At 38.0% G+C, this 20,317-nt stretch overlaps 1 protein-coding gene across 6 annotated transcripts in view; it reads left to right on the top strand.

The window, feature by feature from the left end:
* The window catches only part of SATB1 (SATB homeobox 1), a 93,212-nt gene that overhangs the window by 19,410 nt on the left and 53,485 nt on the right, over nucleotides 1-20,317 (top strand). For 5 of the 6 annotated variants that reach the window (XM_082755433.1, XM_082755435.1, XM_082755437.1 and 2 more), the window contains exons 2-5: nucleotides 2,717-2,952; nucleotides 6,746-6,922; nucleotides 7,805-7,931; nucleotides 8,660-8,783. In XM_082755433.1, the coding sequence (XP_082611559.1) occupies nucleotides 2,742-2,952; nucleotides 6,746-6,922; nucleotides 7,805-7,931; nucleotides 8,660-8,783 (639 nt within the window). In that variant the 5' untranslated portion in view covers nucleotides 2,717-2,741. Of the gene's footprint in view, nucleotides 1-303; nucleotides 411-2,716; nucleotides 2,953-6,745; nucleotides 6,923-7,804; nucleotides 7,932-8,659; nucleotides 8,784-20,317 lie in introns of those variants that run through there. The other variant, XM_082755434.1, reaches the window with a different exon arrangement.

Here is a 20,317-nt window from a genome sequence, read left to right as displayed (position 1 = left end):
GGGGTTTTATGGGGGAGGGAGGGAAGAGGAGGGGAAACGACTGGGGAGGGGGCTGGTTCAGGAGGAGAGGGAGAAATAAGATAATAGCGGCGGGGCTCCTCCATCGCGACAAAAGGAGACGCGGCACCGGCTTCTCATTGAGAAATCGCGCGGTGGGGCCGTACGCGTTACGCTGGGAAACCGTGCCTCGAAATCGGGCTCTGCTCTGAACGCCTGTGCCGAGAACTTGTAGTTGTGAAAGATGCCGAAACGCGAAACCCGGGGAAACTCTTGGCCTGGAAGCGGAGGAGATAATAGTTCCTCCTCCCTGCAAGCCCTCTCTCCCTGGGCAGGCCACGCTGGTTGTTGCTCATCACTATTCCAGGCTGAGGTTTCAGTGAACTTTAGCCTTGGGCATGGAGTTTAAATGAGTAAATTAGGTGTTTTATGTGCATGTAATTTTGCTTTGTAACATAAAGCTTTTTACAAGATGACTAAGCGGGGAGAGGATGCCGATGGGTGGGTATTCTAAGGCCAAGCGAAAATGACCCATTTGGTGTTTTGGTTGTAGTCAGGGTATTAACTGAGCTGTGATCTATCACTTTTATGCACTGTACATGATGTAGTGCCATTCTGACTCATGATGACTAGATACTTTTTGTAGCAAAGAGCCTTGGTGCATTAGAGTGCTTCCGAAGTTGCCAAAAGTGATGAGGATTTTCTCATTCAAGGCTTCTTTATTATTATTTAACACCCCCTCCCTTTATTTATTTATTTTTAATTCCCTTATTCTTGAGAGAGGGCAGTCTCAGAAAAGCAGCCCTATAGCACGTTAGCATCGTCAGAAACATCGGAAGATGTTAACGGTTTGAGACTGTAATTCTTTCCTTAGACTGCAGTTAACACAGTAAAAGGAAAAAAAAATACTCTCTTCAGAAAGTGGCTAAAATAGGCATGTTTACCATTAATGAGAGACACGACCTAAAACAGATGGGATCAAGATGAACGGGAAACCTTAGCATGTCACCTTGCAGCATAAGGAAAAATGATTTTCTAAACTTTAGCTATTCGCTGGCATTCTTTAGGTTGCTCGTAAACATTCACATTAATACATTACCTCTTTCTTCACCATATCTGGAAAAACAGCGCAGTGTTCACAGGAGAAAAAAATAGTTTACAGAATTGATGTATATACCAATGACATAGAGTAGTATATAAAAAAAAATAAATAAAATCCCAAGATATTTAGACTTTAATAGCTTTGCTATGAATTGTGCAGAAAATGTGTTGAATTACTAGGCAACTGAAAGAAAGTAGCAATTATCAGATTCGCACCAGTCTTTCTAAATATGACTTCCCCAGTATTACTATTTGTGCTCGGTAATGTAAATACTAGTTCATAAATTAATGTCTAGTCACCTGTCCTTAGTGATTATCTTATATGCATAACATAATTGTGAGTGTAGTCACACCTTTTCTCCGTCAGAGAAAGGTAGGGTAAAATCCCTAACAATCATAACAGTATTGATGAATGAAATCATAACCAGAAAGATGTCTCTGTTCTCAGCAACTGATTGCCTTTCTACTTGGTAAAATTGATTCTGACGAGTGACAAAAATCCTTGAAATTTACTCCGTTATGTTCTAGGCTTGGGGGATTTTTAATGATTTCACTGGAATTGTTATTCATGGACTGAGGTTTCAAAAGTTTATAAAAAGGGAAATATAAGCATGCTAACAAATACCTTTTCTTAATTTGCTATTGAAATTACTTCCGTTTTTTGGTTTCACGTAGCTGTGCCAGTGTGTAACTTTGCTTTGCATCACCAAGGGATTCTTTATTTTTAAGGGTTTCAAATGTCTTGTCAAAATTGTGATTTTTTTTTTCAGCATTGTGTTTTGTGAGATGCTGGTTTTCTGCCTTCTCCTTCTATTTTTTTTTAAAGAAAACAAATTACTCTTTAACCGTTAAGGCTTAACACCTTTAAATTTTCATATGCTTATCTTGAACTTTGCAAAAGTTGATAAACTTTCTGTATAAAATCAGTTGGGCGACTCAAAAGCAACCACCTCCCGCCACTGCTTTCTGAAGTTGAATGTTAAATTGTCAAATTCTCTTCTAATTTTTATTCTCAAGGTGTCGGGAGAAATTGTGAATGGCCAGTCTTCTACTTCACTAATAAATCTGTTGCTTCCTCAGCTAAAGTTTTAACAATCCCTCTATTGTTGTGCATCCATTTTTTATCAAGTAGACTGAGAATAGTTTCAGGAGAATCTTTTTCTTTCTCTCTCTGCCTGTCTCTCCCCCTCTCTCTTTCTCTCTTTAACACAATAAAAACACCCAGGTTTAATAACAGCCCCTTCTGTGAGATTTGTAACAATAGCTGTGTTGGAGTACATACCTTGACAAACATCATCATTTATAAGAGTCTTAATACCTCTCAGATTTATAATAACTATGAAGATTATTTTTTTTTAAGGGGTACTCTAGTTGGCTTTTTAAAAAAATAATTCCATCAGATTACGATGCTATCCCTCTGTAAACTGGGGTATGGGGTCATTTTTGGAGAATAAGTTTGTATCTTTTAAAAAAGGCATCTTCTCCTAGTTAAAATAGTTATTTGTTCTTCTTTATGAGCTTATGATACATATATATCTCTGTACATGTGCAGGCTGTGTACGTATACATATGCGCACACGTGTACAACATATATATTTTTTTTTTTGAATCATGGCAGGTGATCTTTAGAGGCGGGACTGAGTATGGATCATTTGAACGAGGCAACTCAGGGGAAAGAACATTCAGAAATGTCTAACAATGTAAGCGATCCGAAGGGTCCACCAGCCAAAATTGCGCGCTTGGAACAGAATGGGAGCCCATTAGGAAGAGGAAGACTTGGAAGTACAGGAGCTAAAATGCAAGGAGTGCCTTTAAAACACTCTGGACACCTGATGAAAACTAATATTAGAAAAGGTAACACTTTTGTTAATTCTGCATTTGAGAAATATGAATTATAATATTGGGGGGGGGGGGAAGAAGCATACTTTTGCAGACTCTACTTCATTTATATTTCAGGATTAAATCTCCATTCTAAAATACTGTATATTCCCAACTCTGATATAAATCACATTTGGGAAATGTAAGCTTCATGCTTGGGTGGAGCATCTTGCTTTACAGGGTGGAGTCTGATTTTTGTTAAGGTAAAGGCTAGCTGCCCTGATTAAAACAAATTCCTACATTGAAATAGAAGTAATATAATGCATTAATTCTTTGAGGAAGTGTTGGTCTCAGAAACGCAAAAATATGTAAGAGCAAATACCGAACCCCTGAAACAAATTCTCGCCTTTCCTCTTAATGATGGTCCAAGCTTGGAAGGGCAGCACTATTTCCATAACAGTTGCAAGTTGGTTGAAAGGAGAGTGTATAAATCTTTAGGTATCACATTGGAAAAGTCATTTATGATGTCAATCTTCGCAGTTTATTTTCTTAAGTACAATTCATTATTGAACAATGAACAACTTGGGTGTCATATTTTTCAGTGGCTGGTTTGCTGTAATTAGACATTTACACAAGGAAAAGGCACATTTAGAATCACTGATGTTTGTATATAGATGGCTTTTGTTTGCATTAAAAATACTTTCAATGGACAATAATCTATAAATTTTACATACCATAATATAGAAACCTTTTTTACCATGTTCTGCAGGCTTGCTAATTTAAATAAAAAGATGTTGTATGTAATTTGGCATTTGTATTAAAACAGCCTCTACTTTTCTCAGTATAATCAGTATATGTTTGTAATCCAGATTTTTCTTGCATTTGCTAAGCAAAGTGCAAAATCCAACCAAGACTATTAAACGCACAAAGTTAGAAGGCAGAGGAATTTCATTGTGTCTGATGCATAACATTTATTGTACAATCATTTATTTTTTCCTCGGTTTGGCGAAAACAAAGAATATATTGATCCTGAAATGAACAGACACAGCAGTCCGTATTGTTAGATCTTTATCTATTAAAAATGGAAAAACAGCACTTCAGCAAATTCTTTGGCCTCTGCTCATGATTACCCTATTTATTGATTGTTTGCCAAGAATGTATGCATCTTAAGAAAGCCAGGGTAAGAGCATTAAAAATATAATTTATTACGGCTTTTCAAGCAGAGTGCATTAATATTGTACAGTGAAGCAGTGGGGCTATATAAAAAGGACTTTCTGACGCCTGCAAACATATAAGTTCCATAAATTCCTAAATAGGAGATTTCAGCTGTCTCTGGTATTATGTGATATTTGCACAGCAAACTTTAATGCCAGGACAGTTTTAGACAAGGATTCTACAGACTTCACTGCTCCTTATGGCAGACGTGCTGTTTACACAGACTCGTAAACCTTCAGCAAAAGCTCTAACACTGCCTTCAGGTTTAAATCATGCTGTATTTTTAGCAGCGAGCACTGACCAGTGCTCTCCCCTTTAATACTAGAAGGTTATGGAGTTGCTGCACTTGGAGGTCTTGCCAAGCACTAGCAGGAGAGATCAGCCAGCTGAGGTTGTGCTCTCCTGTACAACATTTTTCACATTAACAGAAGGACACTAGTGACAGTTTGCTAAAAGATTTAGTAGCTTGATTTGTAGTCAGATGATACTTGTGTCACAGTACCAGGATCCACCTTTGCTAAGCTACTCTGGACATCAAAATTTGTCCAGGAGCGTCTCCTGTTTTGTTTAAAGTACTACATTTTTCAGAATGTTGTAACTCCTGAGACCGCATACCTCTCAAAAACTGTGCTGACATGCAATGCAGTACCTGTGCATTGCTAGTTTTGTGTCTGATCATAACCTGATTTGTAGGAACTGATAAGGAGAAAGACAAATCTGTCTTGGCTGTTTTTGAGTGTATATGCACTGTTTGCTAAAATGAAGCTTTGTTTACATTTCATCTTCAGGTATTAGCAGTGAAACCACTTAAGAATTTTGAGCTCTTTCTTTCAGTCAGATGGTAGCAGGTGAAACATCAATTGTAAGAGTGTGAAAGGAAGGGGGGGAGAAACAGCCAAAACCTTTCTGCAGATGAAGTGTGTGTGTGTGTGTGTGTTGGAAAGCTCTCCACAGCTTAATTAAAACCAATGAAGAAATCACCAGTTTGCACGTACTGCTCTTGCTTTGGTCTTCTCTCCCTTCCTGACCAGTCTCACTGAGATATAAAAAAACAAGACACAAACACACACACACATACACACACACACAAAGGAAAAAAAAAAAAAAAAGAAAAAGCTCCTTCCTGCACTACATAAATATTGGCAAGCTTTTAGTCTTGTCTTTCATGCTGAGCCTATTGGGCAAACTGGAGTGAGTTTGTGAGCTTTTCCAAGCGAGCCTGAAGGGGTTTGTTTGCCAGAGATTGACTCTCTGGTGAACAGATGTAGTTTAAATATACAAGCTTAAAAGGTATCTTTTTTACTGTGATTTCTTGCTAGATGTTATGGTACAAGTCAGCGGACGTGATCTTAAAACATTTCTGTTGTCAACAGTAAATCTTCCTTTTCAGCTGCAAGATGCCTTGTGCACCGGAGCAGGTTAGGAGGCTCTGTCAGTCTAGAGGGCAGTGGTTATAGAGGCATTAACATTGTAGGACTAATTGGAGTTCCTGGGTGCCCTGTTAAAATAACCCTTGTCATCATTTATGCTAAAGATGATACCCCTCTGGCAGGCTGCCATAAGGCGGTTCAGTACATCTGCTTTTAACCCTTTGGCTTTCTGTCGCCGGGAGATCCTAACCTGGGACAGGGCCGGGGCAGAAGGCTGAGGGGTGAGGTGCCTCTGGCAGGCTGGGAGGGGTTCTCTCAGCGTCTGGAAACCCGGCTGCCGGCCGGGATGATTTCCCCAAAAAAGCCTGGGCTGTTCGTTAATTTTCCTGTCTGCTGTCAAAAAGGAATTAAAAGAATAAAATAAAATCCAAAAGGAACGGAAAGAGGTGGTTTGCTCAATATTCTGCGCGGCAGAGGGAAGGGTCTGTTGTGAAATGCTACAAAACTAGAAATTAGTAATTAGTTTCAGGCATACCGAAATAGCAGTGAACATCAGGAATGTTGAATGTAAGTGCATGAGGCAACAAAAAGAAAGCCCCGGCTGCAGGTACACTACTCAAAACTGAATTGAAATCACAGTTTGTTCCTTAAAGATGTGAGTGAAAGCAGTGCTCAAGTGCACTCAATGAATGAGGCATGAATTAGTGTTAACTTTTGCCTTGATTCCTTGTGTGCCCTTTTCAGAGCAAATGTATAACATGCGAGGTGATTTGTTGTTGATGCTGAAGGTAATGAAATATTTTTGGCAGAACCGAGAAAGTTTTAGTGTTAACGAACAAAATTATGTGGCTGGTACTAAAATGGCATACACTGAAGACATCTGCAGTGTGTATTTAGGTTCTCGTGCTGCCTGCTACTCACAACAAATCAGGCAGGACAGAGAGAATCAACTTCTCTTCAGTCAACCTTGTGATTTCTATAGCAGGTAATTCTTTCATCTGTACCCCATCAAGGAAGGTAAATTTGCATTTCTGCTTTTCATAGAGAGGGGTGTTTTGCAGAACTTTCTCTTTTTCGGGGAGAGCGAAGGGAAAGGACTCAGGGAATATGTTTATCAAATATTTGTGATGATTCCTGATGCCTCGTCTGCCTGTTCATACAGGTTTTATTTACATAATGCTTTGTAGACCCACCTACTCTACTATAACTCCAGTTTAATACGTAAAATTTATTTTTTTTAACAGGAAGTATGCTTCCAGTTTTCTGTGTAGTGGAACATTATGAAAATGCCATTGAGTATGATTCTAAGGAGGAGCATGCAGAATTTGTGCTGGTGAGGAAGGACATGCTTTTCAACCAACTGATTGAAATGGCATTGCTATCACTCGGATATTCTCACAGCTCTGCTGCCCAAGCAAAAGGTAAATAATGCTGGGAAATTGTACAATGAATTGTGCTTGTTTGGGGGGTCCTGGGGGAGGGGCAGGATTTCTTTCAGGAATGAGATGCGGATTTCACTTCTTAAACTTCTTTCAAATTCTGTCTCTGTTGCTTTTTTTTTCCTTAGTGTATTTTTGTTAGCGCATGTTTTGTTCATGTGGAATGTTGAGGTAGACACTTTTTTCTTTATTTTATTTTATTTTTTTTTTTAAGAAAAAAAGACTTCAACTGAATCATTAGTATGCTTATTGACCTTAATAATCTGCTCCACTGAGGATCCACAAGGAAGTGTAAAGCATATTTGAGCAGATGGACTGTTGAGAGTCAACTTGCATTTATGACTGAATATCCAGCTCTGTTTCTTTTATTTTGTTCCCGATGCTTTTAGAGACTGCAAAGTATTTTTTTTTAACTCAGTCCTTGCATTACAAAATCCTTTATAATTTGTTAAGAAGGGTAACTACTATATTACATCCTATTGAATTAATCATAACTTTAGGAAAATATGCTTCTATGTGTATTAAAAAATCTCTATTATAATGCGTTTGTATAATTTCACAATACATATAAAGAATGCCCTTGGTGATGTGTGAGTAGGTGTTGCTTTTTTGTTTGTTTGTTTGTCTGTTTTTTCCTTTTTTTTTTTTTTTTTTTGGGGGGGGGGTAGGGGGACTGTCGTTTTATCATGTCAGATTTAAGAAGCTAGAAACAAAAGTGCCAATCTTGTTAAAATTGGTCATTTTTTTTTTGCCCCTAGGAATTAGCAGGTACATTACTTTTTTGGTTTTGTCCTCCTTGCCCTCCCTCCTCTTCCAAAAAAAAAATAATAATAATATATAGATATATATGTACATATCCCACAGGGCTTATCCAGGTTGGGAAGTGGAATCCAGTTCCACTCTCCTATGTGACAGATGCCCCTGATGCTACAGTAGCAGACATGCTGCAAGACGTGTATCATGTGGTCACACTGAAAATCCAGTTACACAGGTAAGTTGCATACCAGTTCTGGGAAGTGAACTGTTATTTGTCAGCTCTCATGGTTAATATTGCTTGTATTTAATTCCCGCTGTGCTGTGTGCTCAAAGTACAAAGGCTTATCTAAATTCCTTTTTAGTTACCCTAATTCTTCTTTAACTTACAGCATACTATTGCAGAAAACTTTTATAGCTCTGATACATAGATTTTCTTTGGATATCTCATTAAAACTATATTGCATTTTAGTCAATTAAATGATGCATTACAAGAAGGCATTTTACATAAAGTTTACTTAAGAGAAAAATATTTTTGCATATCATGAACAGTACCATCTGTGTGCATTTTGTAAAAGAATGACTTGCTCACACTTATTGTTGCTGTCTAGGTTCTTACATTTCACGGTAACAAAAAAGAAAAAAAATGGTTAATATATTAATGCTTTTCATGATCAGTCGTGAGAAAGCATTACACCTTAAATTGTTTTACCAAGCGCATCAGAGCAGGAAGGTAGAAGTAACATGAAAAAATAGTCGCCACATGCAGCTGATGTATAATTCATGCATCAATACAGCAGATGTGTTGTATAAAGTAATTAACTAATCGGAACAATCAGGAGACCGAGAGCAATCTCCAGATGCATCTGCTTGATGCGCAAAATGAAATCTGTCTGTCTTAAAGGAATGTTCTGCAGCAGGATGCAATCTTGTAATAATCCCTTTTCTAATCTGTGTTTCAAATAGTTGCCCTAAACTAGAAGACTTGCCTCCTGAACAATGGTCTCACACAACAGTAAGAAATGCTCTGAAGGACTTGCTGAAGGATATGAACCAGAGTTCATTGGCCAAGGAATGTCCCCTTTCACAGGTACTTAGCATAAAATGTAATAAATAATAAAGCACTACAGGCAACACTGATGTGAGATTTGAGATTTCTACAGACTGCAGCAAGTAGTATCCGTGGAGTGAATCTGCCAAAAATGCAAATTCATTTGACCACTTCATGATCTTTATAAATATGCCTGATTCATTTTGAACGTAGTCTTACAACGTTTCCCATGGGGAGTTGTGAAAGGTTGTTTACACCACACTAAAATTGTCTCACAGCAAACTGGATTTTAACTGGTTTTTGTCTTCAGTCTTTGAACTGCTTTGATGTAACTACTTTTTTCAAGCACATGTGTTCAAGATGTTAAAAGGCTCTCTACTTACTGCTGTCAAAAGTACTATTGAATCTGAATGCTTGTTAGATAACCTGCAGTAGTTTTAAATGCTAATTCATAAAATGAGACAGTCCTTGGCATGCTATATGAGAGGGGAATAAAGAATAAAGCTCTTTGGATGATGTGTTGTTGTTGCAAACAACCAAAGGAAAATCAGCCATTTATTAGTTCTAATCAAAATATACCTAAACAAAAATGAAGTCTCAATTTATGCATTGCTAAATATTGAATTGATGCCTTCCTGAAGCCTTAGTCGTATTGTTCTTTTTTTGTCATTCCTTTTTCGAATTACTGGGAGGGAGTAACTTATTTTTCTATGCAGTATGGAGTCCGCCGGTGTTCTGGTGGGAATTTCATATATATTGTTACGTTTTAGATTTTAAATTGTATTTTGCTGTGGCACAGTGGAGACAGAAATTCAGTGTACAAATAAATGATGCTAATTGTGATAGGGAGAAGAAAAAGGAAGTTAAGGAAGTTGAGATATTTTTATAGGAATTTTATTTCTCTTGCTCAGAATATTGGAGTTTTTGTCTCTGAAAGACATCATTTAATCTATAGAGAACTACTTGCTTGCTATCTCTCTCTCTCTCTGTCTTTCCAGTGGATATATTAGCAGTCTGTTTTCCCATCACTTTTTTTCCCCTATGGTTAGATTGTTTTCAGTGATGTGGCTTCAATATAGGAAGTTTTGAAGTGGAAATAATCAAAATTATCTTCACTGGTTGCAAACCATTCTAGTAATACGTCTGCAAAGTTATCTTGTGCATACCTACTATAAAGGCATGTGAGCTTTTGCACTGCTGGCTTGTGGAGGCTGCGGATAATTTGGGACTATTCTCCATTTTAGTCCAACAGTGCTAGTTTTTACTTGATAGTGATGGAAAGCCAGTAAATTGTATAAAGATGGAACATTTCATTTATAATTGGGATTAGTGTTTCACATAGCAACTTGTGTATATACGTAGATGATGAAGTGGCAAAGCAGGAAAACAGTTTTTGAAAGAAATACTTCATTGTATTCATTCTCCATAGTACTGGAGAAATTTCAGCAATTACTGTTTTTAAAAGATTTTTTTAAAAACAGTACTGAATTTTTACATCATAATTTTAATGGACAAAAATCTTGCCTAATGTCAGTCCTCAAAAACAGCTCCTGAGATTACCAAAACCCCAGATTACAGAACTCTGATTTGAGGCTGTTTGTTTGCTGTTTTTGCTGTTTTTCACTTTTTTTTTTTTTTTTTTTAATATAAAAGAATATATTTAAAACCATGAGATATTTTTTTTTTCTGTTGTTTAAAGCATGCTAAGTACTTTTGTCATCTGTTTATCTTCACTGGTGCTGCAGTGGTCGGGTTGCTTGGGAATTTAAATAGCTTCTGCTTTTCTTTTTGTAGTCAGTTTCTTTAAAGACCATATCACATTAAGATTAAAATGTGTTTATTTAATCTTAACTTTTGGAAGAAGAAGTGGTTGGTCAAGATCCCATCGGTTGGTCTAAATCTTCCAGCTTTCCTCCATGAGCAAGAGGAAAGACATGTTGGTCTGATGGTGCCTTTTCAAGTGACTCAATTGATATGAATGTTTCCCATATTTGCAGAAATAATAACTAATTGTATATTGCTCCTGTGCAAAGGAGACTGATTTAAAGTGTCTGTGTTTTGTTAAATATATTCAAGTTCGTGAATTGCCCACAATACTGTGCTGCCATAACAGAGGTGAGAAGTAAGAGCAAAGCAGAAGGTAGAGGGCAATTTTTCCTTAGAGCGTTTGTCAGAATGCCAGCATTAGACCCTTGTGAGAGAGGAGCAGTGGTCTCTCCTCTTATGTACTTCCATGGGCATAGGTAATGCCATATGAAGCGCTTCATCGCAAATGCGACTAATGCAGTGACACCGTACCATAACTTATTAACACTGTTATGGATATAATTTATTAACCACAGAAAAATGACTCAAAGTGGAAACAAGATTAGTTATCGTTTTCTGTCACTGTCATTAGGAGTATTCTGTTTTGTGTAGGTATGGAGGATTTGTTAGAGAATATGTAAGCTGCTGTGCTCAATGCGCGGCATCTCCAAAGCCTAATTTAAGCATGGAAGACTCAGAGTCATCATCTTCACTTAGAATTTACTTTTTTTTTTTTTTCTTATTTATCTTGCATTTTGTATACTAGGAAATTGCTCTTATTTGTGTAGAACACTGATATTCTGTGAACTGCAAAAATACCAAGCGGGCTATTTCTCTTGTGCAAGCATATTTAATGGCTTGAAAATATATCAGCAAAGAAACTTTGAGATACAGTTTGCATTAGAGTCTAGAAAACTCAACAGCATCTTCTACTTTAGGGAGTTTTCTTTTTTTTTTTTTTTTTTTTTTTCTTTTTTTCCTCCTTTTTTTGGCCATTTTCTTTCTCGTTTAAAACTTTAGGGAGTAAGGATACGAACTCTACACGCGTTCCTCAGTAAAATACGACTACAACTCTTACTCCTGTTAGGAGAGTTGAATACATGGGCTCTTTTGAAGTTACTGCAGCTGTCTCTCTCTGAGACTGCTGTGGCTACCTTCTGACAACCAGGTTTACCACTTATTAGAGGAACCCATGTCACAGGGACATGAATTGGAGTCCTTGGGACAGATTGGAGCAAAAACACAGCTCTCAATTGCCGTAGAGTTGAGAGTATAGGTATCAAGATTTATTCTCAATTTCTTTATTAATAAGGCAAGGTAAAATGGTGCTACAAATTTTGCATGGAAAAGCCAAACCTTTTCTGATTTATGCTCTGAAGTGTATTTTCATGCTTTTCCTTGGGTTTGCAGATTTTATTGCTAGAGACTAGCAGCATATGCAGGTGCTGGGTGAAAGACTTCTTGTGTTTGATACGCACGGCTCACTTCATTTCTGCTTCCTCTCCAGATCTCTTTTGATGGGGAAGGCAACTTAGAATTTAATCTAGGGCTCAATTCTGGGCCATCTTGTGCATTCCATTAAATTGGTACATCTAGCAAGTGGCTTAGATCTCATTTCTCTCCTGGTTTGGTTCTTCAGTCTCCAAAGGGTTGTAAAGAAATTGTTCTACCATCAATTCTTATTTCTAAACCCTTACGCTGAAGCTCTGCTCTACCTCAGTCTACTGGGAGCTGCTCCAAAGTGATCAGTCAAGCAGGCCTGTTGCATTTATTTATTTAATGTTAATCATACCATCTCTCTGCTCAGCATTAGTTCTAACATTTCATACTTCATTTTCACAGTTTTGCTGTGTTTTGAGTTTTAGTGCTCAAGTTTCTTATTACTTCTACAGTGAAAATAACTGAAATACCTATGATCATATCTATGCTGTTATTAATAAGGAGGTTTTTTTTGTTTCATTTTCTCTTTTGAATTAGAAAGGCTGGAAGTTCATTTGATTCTGGAACAATCGCACTGTTGGTGTGCTTTTGAACTTTTAGATGTACCCCTTGAGTTCCTGTTATCTTTTCTATGAGAGGGAGATAATAGGTCACCTACCAGACTAAGAGATTGTAGAGATTAATTAGTTTCTGGGCACAGCTTTGAAAATATGGCAATGATCAAATGACATTGACTTTCTAACTAGTATTATCTCCCTTGAATTTCTTCTACAAAAAGATTTTCTGAATCATTGCTGTTTGTATTCACAAACAGGTTTGGGTTTTTCACTTTAGTGTTTTTATTTGTTCGTGTATTGAACTGCTGTAACAGCGCTTGTGAAAGCAAGGAATACTTTCCCGTTCCCCACAGTATCCTGAAACATGAAGGTGGTCTTTTTATTTATTTATTTATGGTCTTTTTCTTTATTTATTTATTTTCCTTCCTTTTTGCTCATCCTTTGAAACTGAGGTTGTCCTAGCCTAACTCTCAGGACAACCAATAGCCAGTGCATTATAGATGAGAAATTCCAGGCCTGATGTATAGTAGAATGTGGGAAAGGAATTTGCAGGTGTCTCTGCGCTGTTTCACACGTCCCTGAATTAGAGATAATGAAGAAACAAGCGGTAGAAGTAAAAACATGAGCAAGGTCAAGATAAAGAAAACTGGCTACAGTGTTAAAGATGAGCTTTGGGGCAGTGGCCAATTGCTGGCTGGCTCGAGGTGCGTGTCTGAGGGTCTCTAACAAATTGTATGACAGATTTGGGCACGTGGACGGTGTGTGGGGCTATGGGGAAATGTAGTAGTGAAAAAGGGCAAAGAAGGCCTTCTGTTCAAGAGCCATCAGGAGTCTGTGTTGTATGTCCCTTTAGTAGAATCTCATGGTTGCATCTTTTCAATGTATTTTGTAGAAGACATGAAGTATTTCCATGGAATATATCCAAAGTCTGTGGTACTTATGGACACAGCAGTTAATATGCATTCTATTACTATTTACATTTATTTTGAAGGTCTTTGTTTGCTGTCCCTGTCCCTCTCTCTCCCCTTCCCAGAATATCTTTTACATAATTCTGCAGTTGATGACTGGGGACAGATACACACTTGCAGTCCGTAAAATGTGTGCACCCACCAAACAAGTGCTGGTATGATACTGAAGTCTGAATGGCTCTGCACTTGTGATAAATATAGATGTCTTGACTGCATTTTGATCAAACTCCTGGTGCTGTAGTGAATGATTTTCTGCATATGACATGGGCACAATATATATCACATACTTTGTTCTTTGTTCAAATTTCCTACCCTTAATTTGCATGCTGTTTTATGCAGTTTTTATATGATCTGGCAGAGATGCCAGGAAGAAAGCTTGCTTGGAACATAAGTGTTTCTCAGTTTACCTGATCTGAGTGTACCTGGCCATCATAGCAAACAAGCAGCATAATAGCAATATAGAAATCCTCTCACATTTCCTGGCTGCTGTTCTGACAACCTGCATTCCCACCCCCATCACAACCAAAAAAAAAAGTTGCAATTGCTAAAATTAAAATTTCCAGACCTATAAATAACCAAGGAATGAGCTATTAAGAGTTGCCAAAATCCATGCTTTTATGAGCATTTCTGAATTCTTTCTTCGCAAAACCGAAAGGTTGTTTTCTGCCCTCCCCTTTTAATTTTACTTGCCTAGACCTGAGACCAAGTTGTTGGGTTTCTTTTGCTGCTTGTGCTTCCCTTCTCTTTCCTCTCTTCCTCCCCTCTCCCCCTCCCACTCTCCCTTTCTCCCCCTAATTAATAAACTCAGTAAGGAATGCAGCTCCGTTTTCTACTTTAGATGTTACTGTGCTTTAGGTTTTGAAGATGTCATTAATTATTTCAGGGAAGTAAGTCCTTGAGGGCCCTGGGCCCTGTCTTGGCAGGCAGGTCCCTTCCAACCCACCCCTAGTTGCTCAAGAGTATTCCCTCTGATGTCTCTTCAAGCTGACAAGGTATCAGGATTCTTAAAACATTTACAATTGCCTATTAAAATTTGTGCCCGTGATTTTTAGTCACCCAAGTAAGGCGGGCATTTGGAGTGAAGTACTGAGGCTATTGCTGAAGGGATGGGAAAGATGAAATAATAACATTGGGACAGAAGGGCTCCGATCCCAGAGCTGGCCTTGCATGGGGCTGCTGGAGCCTCTGTTTCAGCTCCTCTGCAAGACCCAGTTGCAAGACTCGGTGTGGTGCTGGAAGCCCCTGAGCACTCAAGGTGAACCTTAGAGGTACACTGTATTTAAGGTGATGTCAGGATACTCAACTCTTGTGTGTAACCTTAAAATTATTTTATCTTCTATCTGATACCCTTCATGTGCTGCTGGTTGACCTCACTAGTGTTGTATTTCTTTTGAGGACAGTGAGTTCAAAATTCAAATCGCTTAATCTTTTGATCATTGATTTATGTTCTTTAGATGCATATAAACACTCTCAATGTTAGAGTTATATCAATCTCAAACTGGTTTCTCTGGGCAGTAGCTACTATAGGAGAAAAGATGTAGATTATTTTTTTTTTCCTGCCTCTTCATTAGGTAAAATTATGAGGATGTCCCTTTCCACACCAATTATGGGGCCTGGACTTACTATGTAGGGAAGGAGGCAGGAAGGAAAGGGAGCATACCTTGTTTCTCAAATAAGTGCAGTTTATGGCTTCAGAAGACTCTGTAACGTGTCAACAAATCCATAAGTATCTGTCTGTGCTGTCATGAGGTTGCATGCTTCTGAAAAAGAGAAGTCCAATAGTGGGATGGTGCTAGTGTTGATTTCTTCTTTTTTGTTGTTTTTTTTTTTTTTTTTTTTTATTTATTTATTTTCCCCCCTCCATCCCCTTAATTCAGCTGTATGGAGGAATAAGTAGTTGTTTTCTGCGAAGTTTTCATGTGAACAAAGTACAAAATTCATGTTTTTTTAGGGGAATAACATTTTTGTGACTGTCCTCCCCACTTCGTGTGTTAACCACTTGGTATCGTGTCTCAGCAATTTTGAGAACTGTGTCATGTGAGGGATTATCTGCATCATATGACCTTTCAGTTTTGGGGAAGTGACAGAATAAAAAAGGAACAAAACGCATTTTCTTCTGATGCATTTTTCTTCTAAAATGTGTATATGTTGTAGAACTGAACCCTACTCAGCTTCTGTTTTCACTGCCTCAGTGGTCCTGAGAATGGTATATAGAATAACTTGCATTTTAAATACTTGTTATAATGTTCTTCTTTTTTATTTTTCCATATATATAAAAACATGTTTGTTGTTGTTTTTTCCCTTTTTACAGCTAGCTGGTAAAGAGTCAGCCAAGTAATGCAGTGCTACAAAATTTTGTATTCATTCATTCATACTTCTTCATGCAGTTATGGCTGAGTGTGAACCCTGTTTTTTTCTGTAACTTTATTAGAGGGTTAACAAGCCACTCCTCCACTGTTCTTTAAAGCAAGATTGCAAATAAGTCTTTTTCTTCTTCTTATTGGCAAATTGTTGGCTGCAGAGTACTGCACAAGTATAAACAACATGAGAGATCCTTTAACATAACATGAGAGAGCCTTTAGTCGCTTTGCTCCCTAGCTTTGGAGCTCATTGCCAATTGAAGTAAGGAAAGCTCTGGCTGTTGGGACTTTTAAATCTAGACTTAAAAGTTATTTGTTCTGTTTAGCATTTTTAAAATGATTCTATTAGGAATTGTATGTGCTTCAGTTTTAATTTTAACTCATAATGATTGTAAAGCACCCTGGGATGCTTGTATGAAGGGCGCTACAGAAATCCAAGATTGTATTGTACTGTGTTGTAATGTATTGTATTATTACATGGTGCTGGAGTTGGACCACGGACAATTCATATAGAAATCATTTGAATACTTAGCTAAAGATAAGGAGAGTATGCATGGGGGGGGGGGGGGGGTACTGTCTCTTCTTGCTTCTTTTCCCCCTTTTCTCTGTCAGTTATTTTATTAAACTAAATTAACATGGCAGCTATTCCCTAAGAAATGCCAGTATAATTTACTGCTGCAAAGGGGCTCAAAATGTAAACCAGATGATAAACTAAAAATAAAAAAGTCCACATTAAGATTTAATTGCACTTCCCTTTCTATATTACGTTCTTATGTAAAATACATTACAAAACAGTACTTTCTTTATCACTTCCTTCACTTTTAACTGAATTTCATTAACAATAAAGAAATATATTGTCTCTGTTTCGGTAATGTCACTTGACAGTTAATCCCTTAACTTGATGTACATGTCTTTAAGATTTTTTTTATTATTTATTTTTTTTAAAAAGAACATGATAGCGCTGACTGGAGCCAAGTATTGCACAACCATGTGATTTGCAAGTTTCCCAGCTCGCAGCTTTGCCAGTGCAGGTCAATTCACACCTGCCACACTTATGCCATTCTGGTCCTCATGTTGCTTTTCCTCAGTGATTGTCAGAGGTAGGGAGAGTCGTGCATGCGGCTCGTTCCTTCCTCCCCCCCTCTCCGCTCCAAATGTGTGGTAAACCTTGTGCATTGGAAGTGTCTGCTCAGGAATTAAATGGAGTTTAATTTCTGTCCATTAGGAAACTGCTATCCACATCGCCAATTAAGCCTTCTATTTAAAGGGCAAGTAGATACGTACGTCTATGTCTTAATCACTGCTGCGATGGGTTTGCGGAGACCTTCCCTGACTGGTTCAGTTATTACTAGCAGTGGTGGGAGGCATGGATATCAGTGTGGTTATAAAACCTACCCGAAAGCTGAGCAAATTCTGTAGGTGCTGTAGCAGTGCTGTCAGCAGATTTAAAGCCGAGGTACATCTGCATCAGGGTAAATGGTGATGTAGGCATAAAGATTTGTCTGGAGGAAATTACTTGAATTTGTAATAATCTTTTACCAGACAAGAATGAAAGGCCCCACTCACTGAGAGGTGGTGCCAAGAGATGAGCACCTCTTACCTTGTCAGACCAGACTCATGCAGTTCTCGGCTCTAATCACAACATAGAAGAGCTATGTTTCTCAAAAAGACCCTGAGCAAAACCTCAAAGCTTGCTCCCTTCCCTCCTCCCCCCTTTTCTTCTTTTTTTTTTTTTTTTTTTTTTTTTTTTTAATTAATAATTGCGTTCTTTATTTATTTCCGAGAGACACAGTAGGAAAACCTAAGGCAAGGGTGAGTTTTGTCTCCCTTACCTTGGACATGTCTTTAAGAACAACACAAACAGTATCAGATTCCTCTGGTGCCTTGCAGCAGCTATCAGAGGACAGGTTTTTCAGGACATCAACAGCCTCAGACCTGCCTCATTACAAGACATGGAATAAACGAGTCAAAAAGAAAAAGTTCTGTTCCCCAGGGGTGGGAGCACATGAAAGACTTGACTCTCTTCATATATGCACGTCTCTTACATCTCTCTCTTTTTTTTTTCTTTTTTTTTTTTTTTTTGAAGAACTAAGATTTCCTACACTGAGAGTTGCAGTTGTTTCATAAGCTTGTGAAGAACAATTACCTAAATTACCTGTGTGCTGGGTGAGGGGGAAACTGTCCTAAAGCATAAACTATTCCTGGCTTTGCCACCTTTTCAAAGGATTTGTTAAGTTTTAGCAAAATGTCATAGAGAAGGATGGATTTTGTGATGATAAAAAAACAGAGATATATGTGAAGGACATCAGTGTCTATATCCTTTCTAGAGATGAAGAAGAGAGTTCATCTCTTTGAAATTTACCTAGCATCTGTATTTAAGTCAGTATATCTAAATTCTCCCAGAATTGTGGGATTTTGTATGTATTACAATACAATCTCCCTAAAATATGCTTGCCCGCTAGTATATCCCCAAGCCTTTAAAGCTGTGTGCACTGTTCTACACATTTTGTAAGGAATAGCTTTGTGTGCAAAACCTTATCTAGCTACATTTTAATCTGAGTGGTAACTAAGATAATTTTTGAACGGGTAGAACCTCAAAGTGCACATGCCTATTCCACATAGAAACTAGCTAGAACATTTGTCTTCCAAGATCGTTGAGTTTTGCATCTTTTTACGAACTCTTCAGAACATCTAGACTTTTCACAAACTCTTAACAATGAAAGGCAGCAATGCAGAAGAAACTAGTATCTTGTCTAACACAGCTGCTTAAAATGTCACTTGCATATAATTTTATTTAGCAGAAGTAAAGAATCCTTAGCAAATTTCATTCTATAACTCCTTTTTCTCCTGATAATTCTTTACATATTTTCCACGGACAAAGAAGCTTGTTCATGTGCTTTTTTTTGCAGGGTAAATATCCTCATAGAATTGGGGTCTATACGATTAAGAATAATCAGAAGTACAGGTGGCTCATAAAGAGGTATGAGGCCTGAAACAATAAATCTGACACTTAACCATTTAAACAAAGGATAGGCAGGGAATGTTACATTTGTCACTAGAGGGGTATTTAAGCAAGCAATCAGAGACATAAGAGATGCACTGACTAGGAGCTGAAATCAATGAAGTTCAAACTAAAAGCTAGTCTTTTTTTTTTTTTTTTTTTTATAAAGTACTTAGCTAGTGAAACAGATTACCATGGGATAAGTTGAAAGATCCAGTACAAGAAGTCTTCAGATCAATATTGGATGTTTGCTCTAGCTCAGCCACAGGTAACTTGGCTGAACTCAGAAATTGCTAGATGAACTTCTAGGGTCTGTTTTTATGTAGAGTCCAAATAGATGCTAAAAATTGTCCCTTTTGGCTTTAAAAATCTACAAAATCTTGTGTAGGAAAAGGAAAAGGGATCAAAGAAAGGGCTTATCCTAAACACCAAAAGAAATTCAGCAAGACAACTGTTAGTGCTACTGAGTCTGATGACTTCTTGTCTGGACATTGTGCCTTAGGGCTCAACTTCATGCCAGACATCTGATGCTTTGCCTAGCAGAACAGTGGAATCCGAGAAGAGACTTGCTGAAAATTATGTCCTATTTCCCAGCAAGGAAATCTTCTTTAACATGGTGGGTAATGCTAAACAATTTTGAGCAGCCTTTTACAAAAAACATTGTAGGAAACAACCATTGCAGCTGGTTGAAGGTAGAGAAATTACCCACATCTGTATCAAGAGGATGTGTATGTTTCATTTTTATGGATTTTTTTTGTGTGCCCATTTGATGCATTAATAGATCTAAAATGTTATCTGTCATAAAAAGCATTTGCATTAGGATAGCATTTTGAAACATTTGTATTAGGATTGTCATTTCCAGGTAGGAAACAAGTCAGAAGCTTTCTGACCTTGCTGGAACAGAATTGTTGGAAGTAAAAGCAATCCACTTAAGAGGGAGACTGAAGATCTCACTCCAGTTTTCTACTAGATCAGTCTGTGTGATCTCCAAAACCCCACCTACCCCAACCTTCATTCTTGTACAAGAAATGCTGGTTGGCCTTGACCACAGTGCACTCTGCCACTGCCTAGTATAAGAGCAGCAGCCTGGAGAGGGAGATGGTTGGGGTGGAGGACCCTGTCTTCACGTTACAGGAATGGGGAGGAGGGATGGAGCTTCCCTGGAGAAGCTCAGCTCTGGTCCCAAGGTTGGAGCACAGCTTCTGGGTTTAGTTCATCTGTCAGAAACTCTGCCAGTGTATTCCAAGATGGCTTCGTGATAGGCACCAAAGTGGGAGCAACAGGGAAAGTCCCTTGAAAATGTGCATTTCTGATTTAAGCTAAAACAGTAGTATAAAGAAACCTAGTTACTTCATAACAGCTTTTTTCAGTCAGATTTCTGACTAAACTGAATAAGTGCTTGCCTTACCTGTGCAGCTCTCTGGTTTCAGAGCTTTTCCAG

This window comes from Aythya marila (assembly GCF_965140915.1).
Source record: "Aythya marila genome assembly, chromosome: 2".
NCBI lineage: Eukaryota > Metazoa > Chordata > Aves > Anseriformes > Anatidae > Aythya > Aythya marila.
The sequence above is the reverse complement of the archived record's forward strand: the minus strand, read 5'-3'. Positions and strand labels throughout refer to the sequence as shown.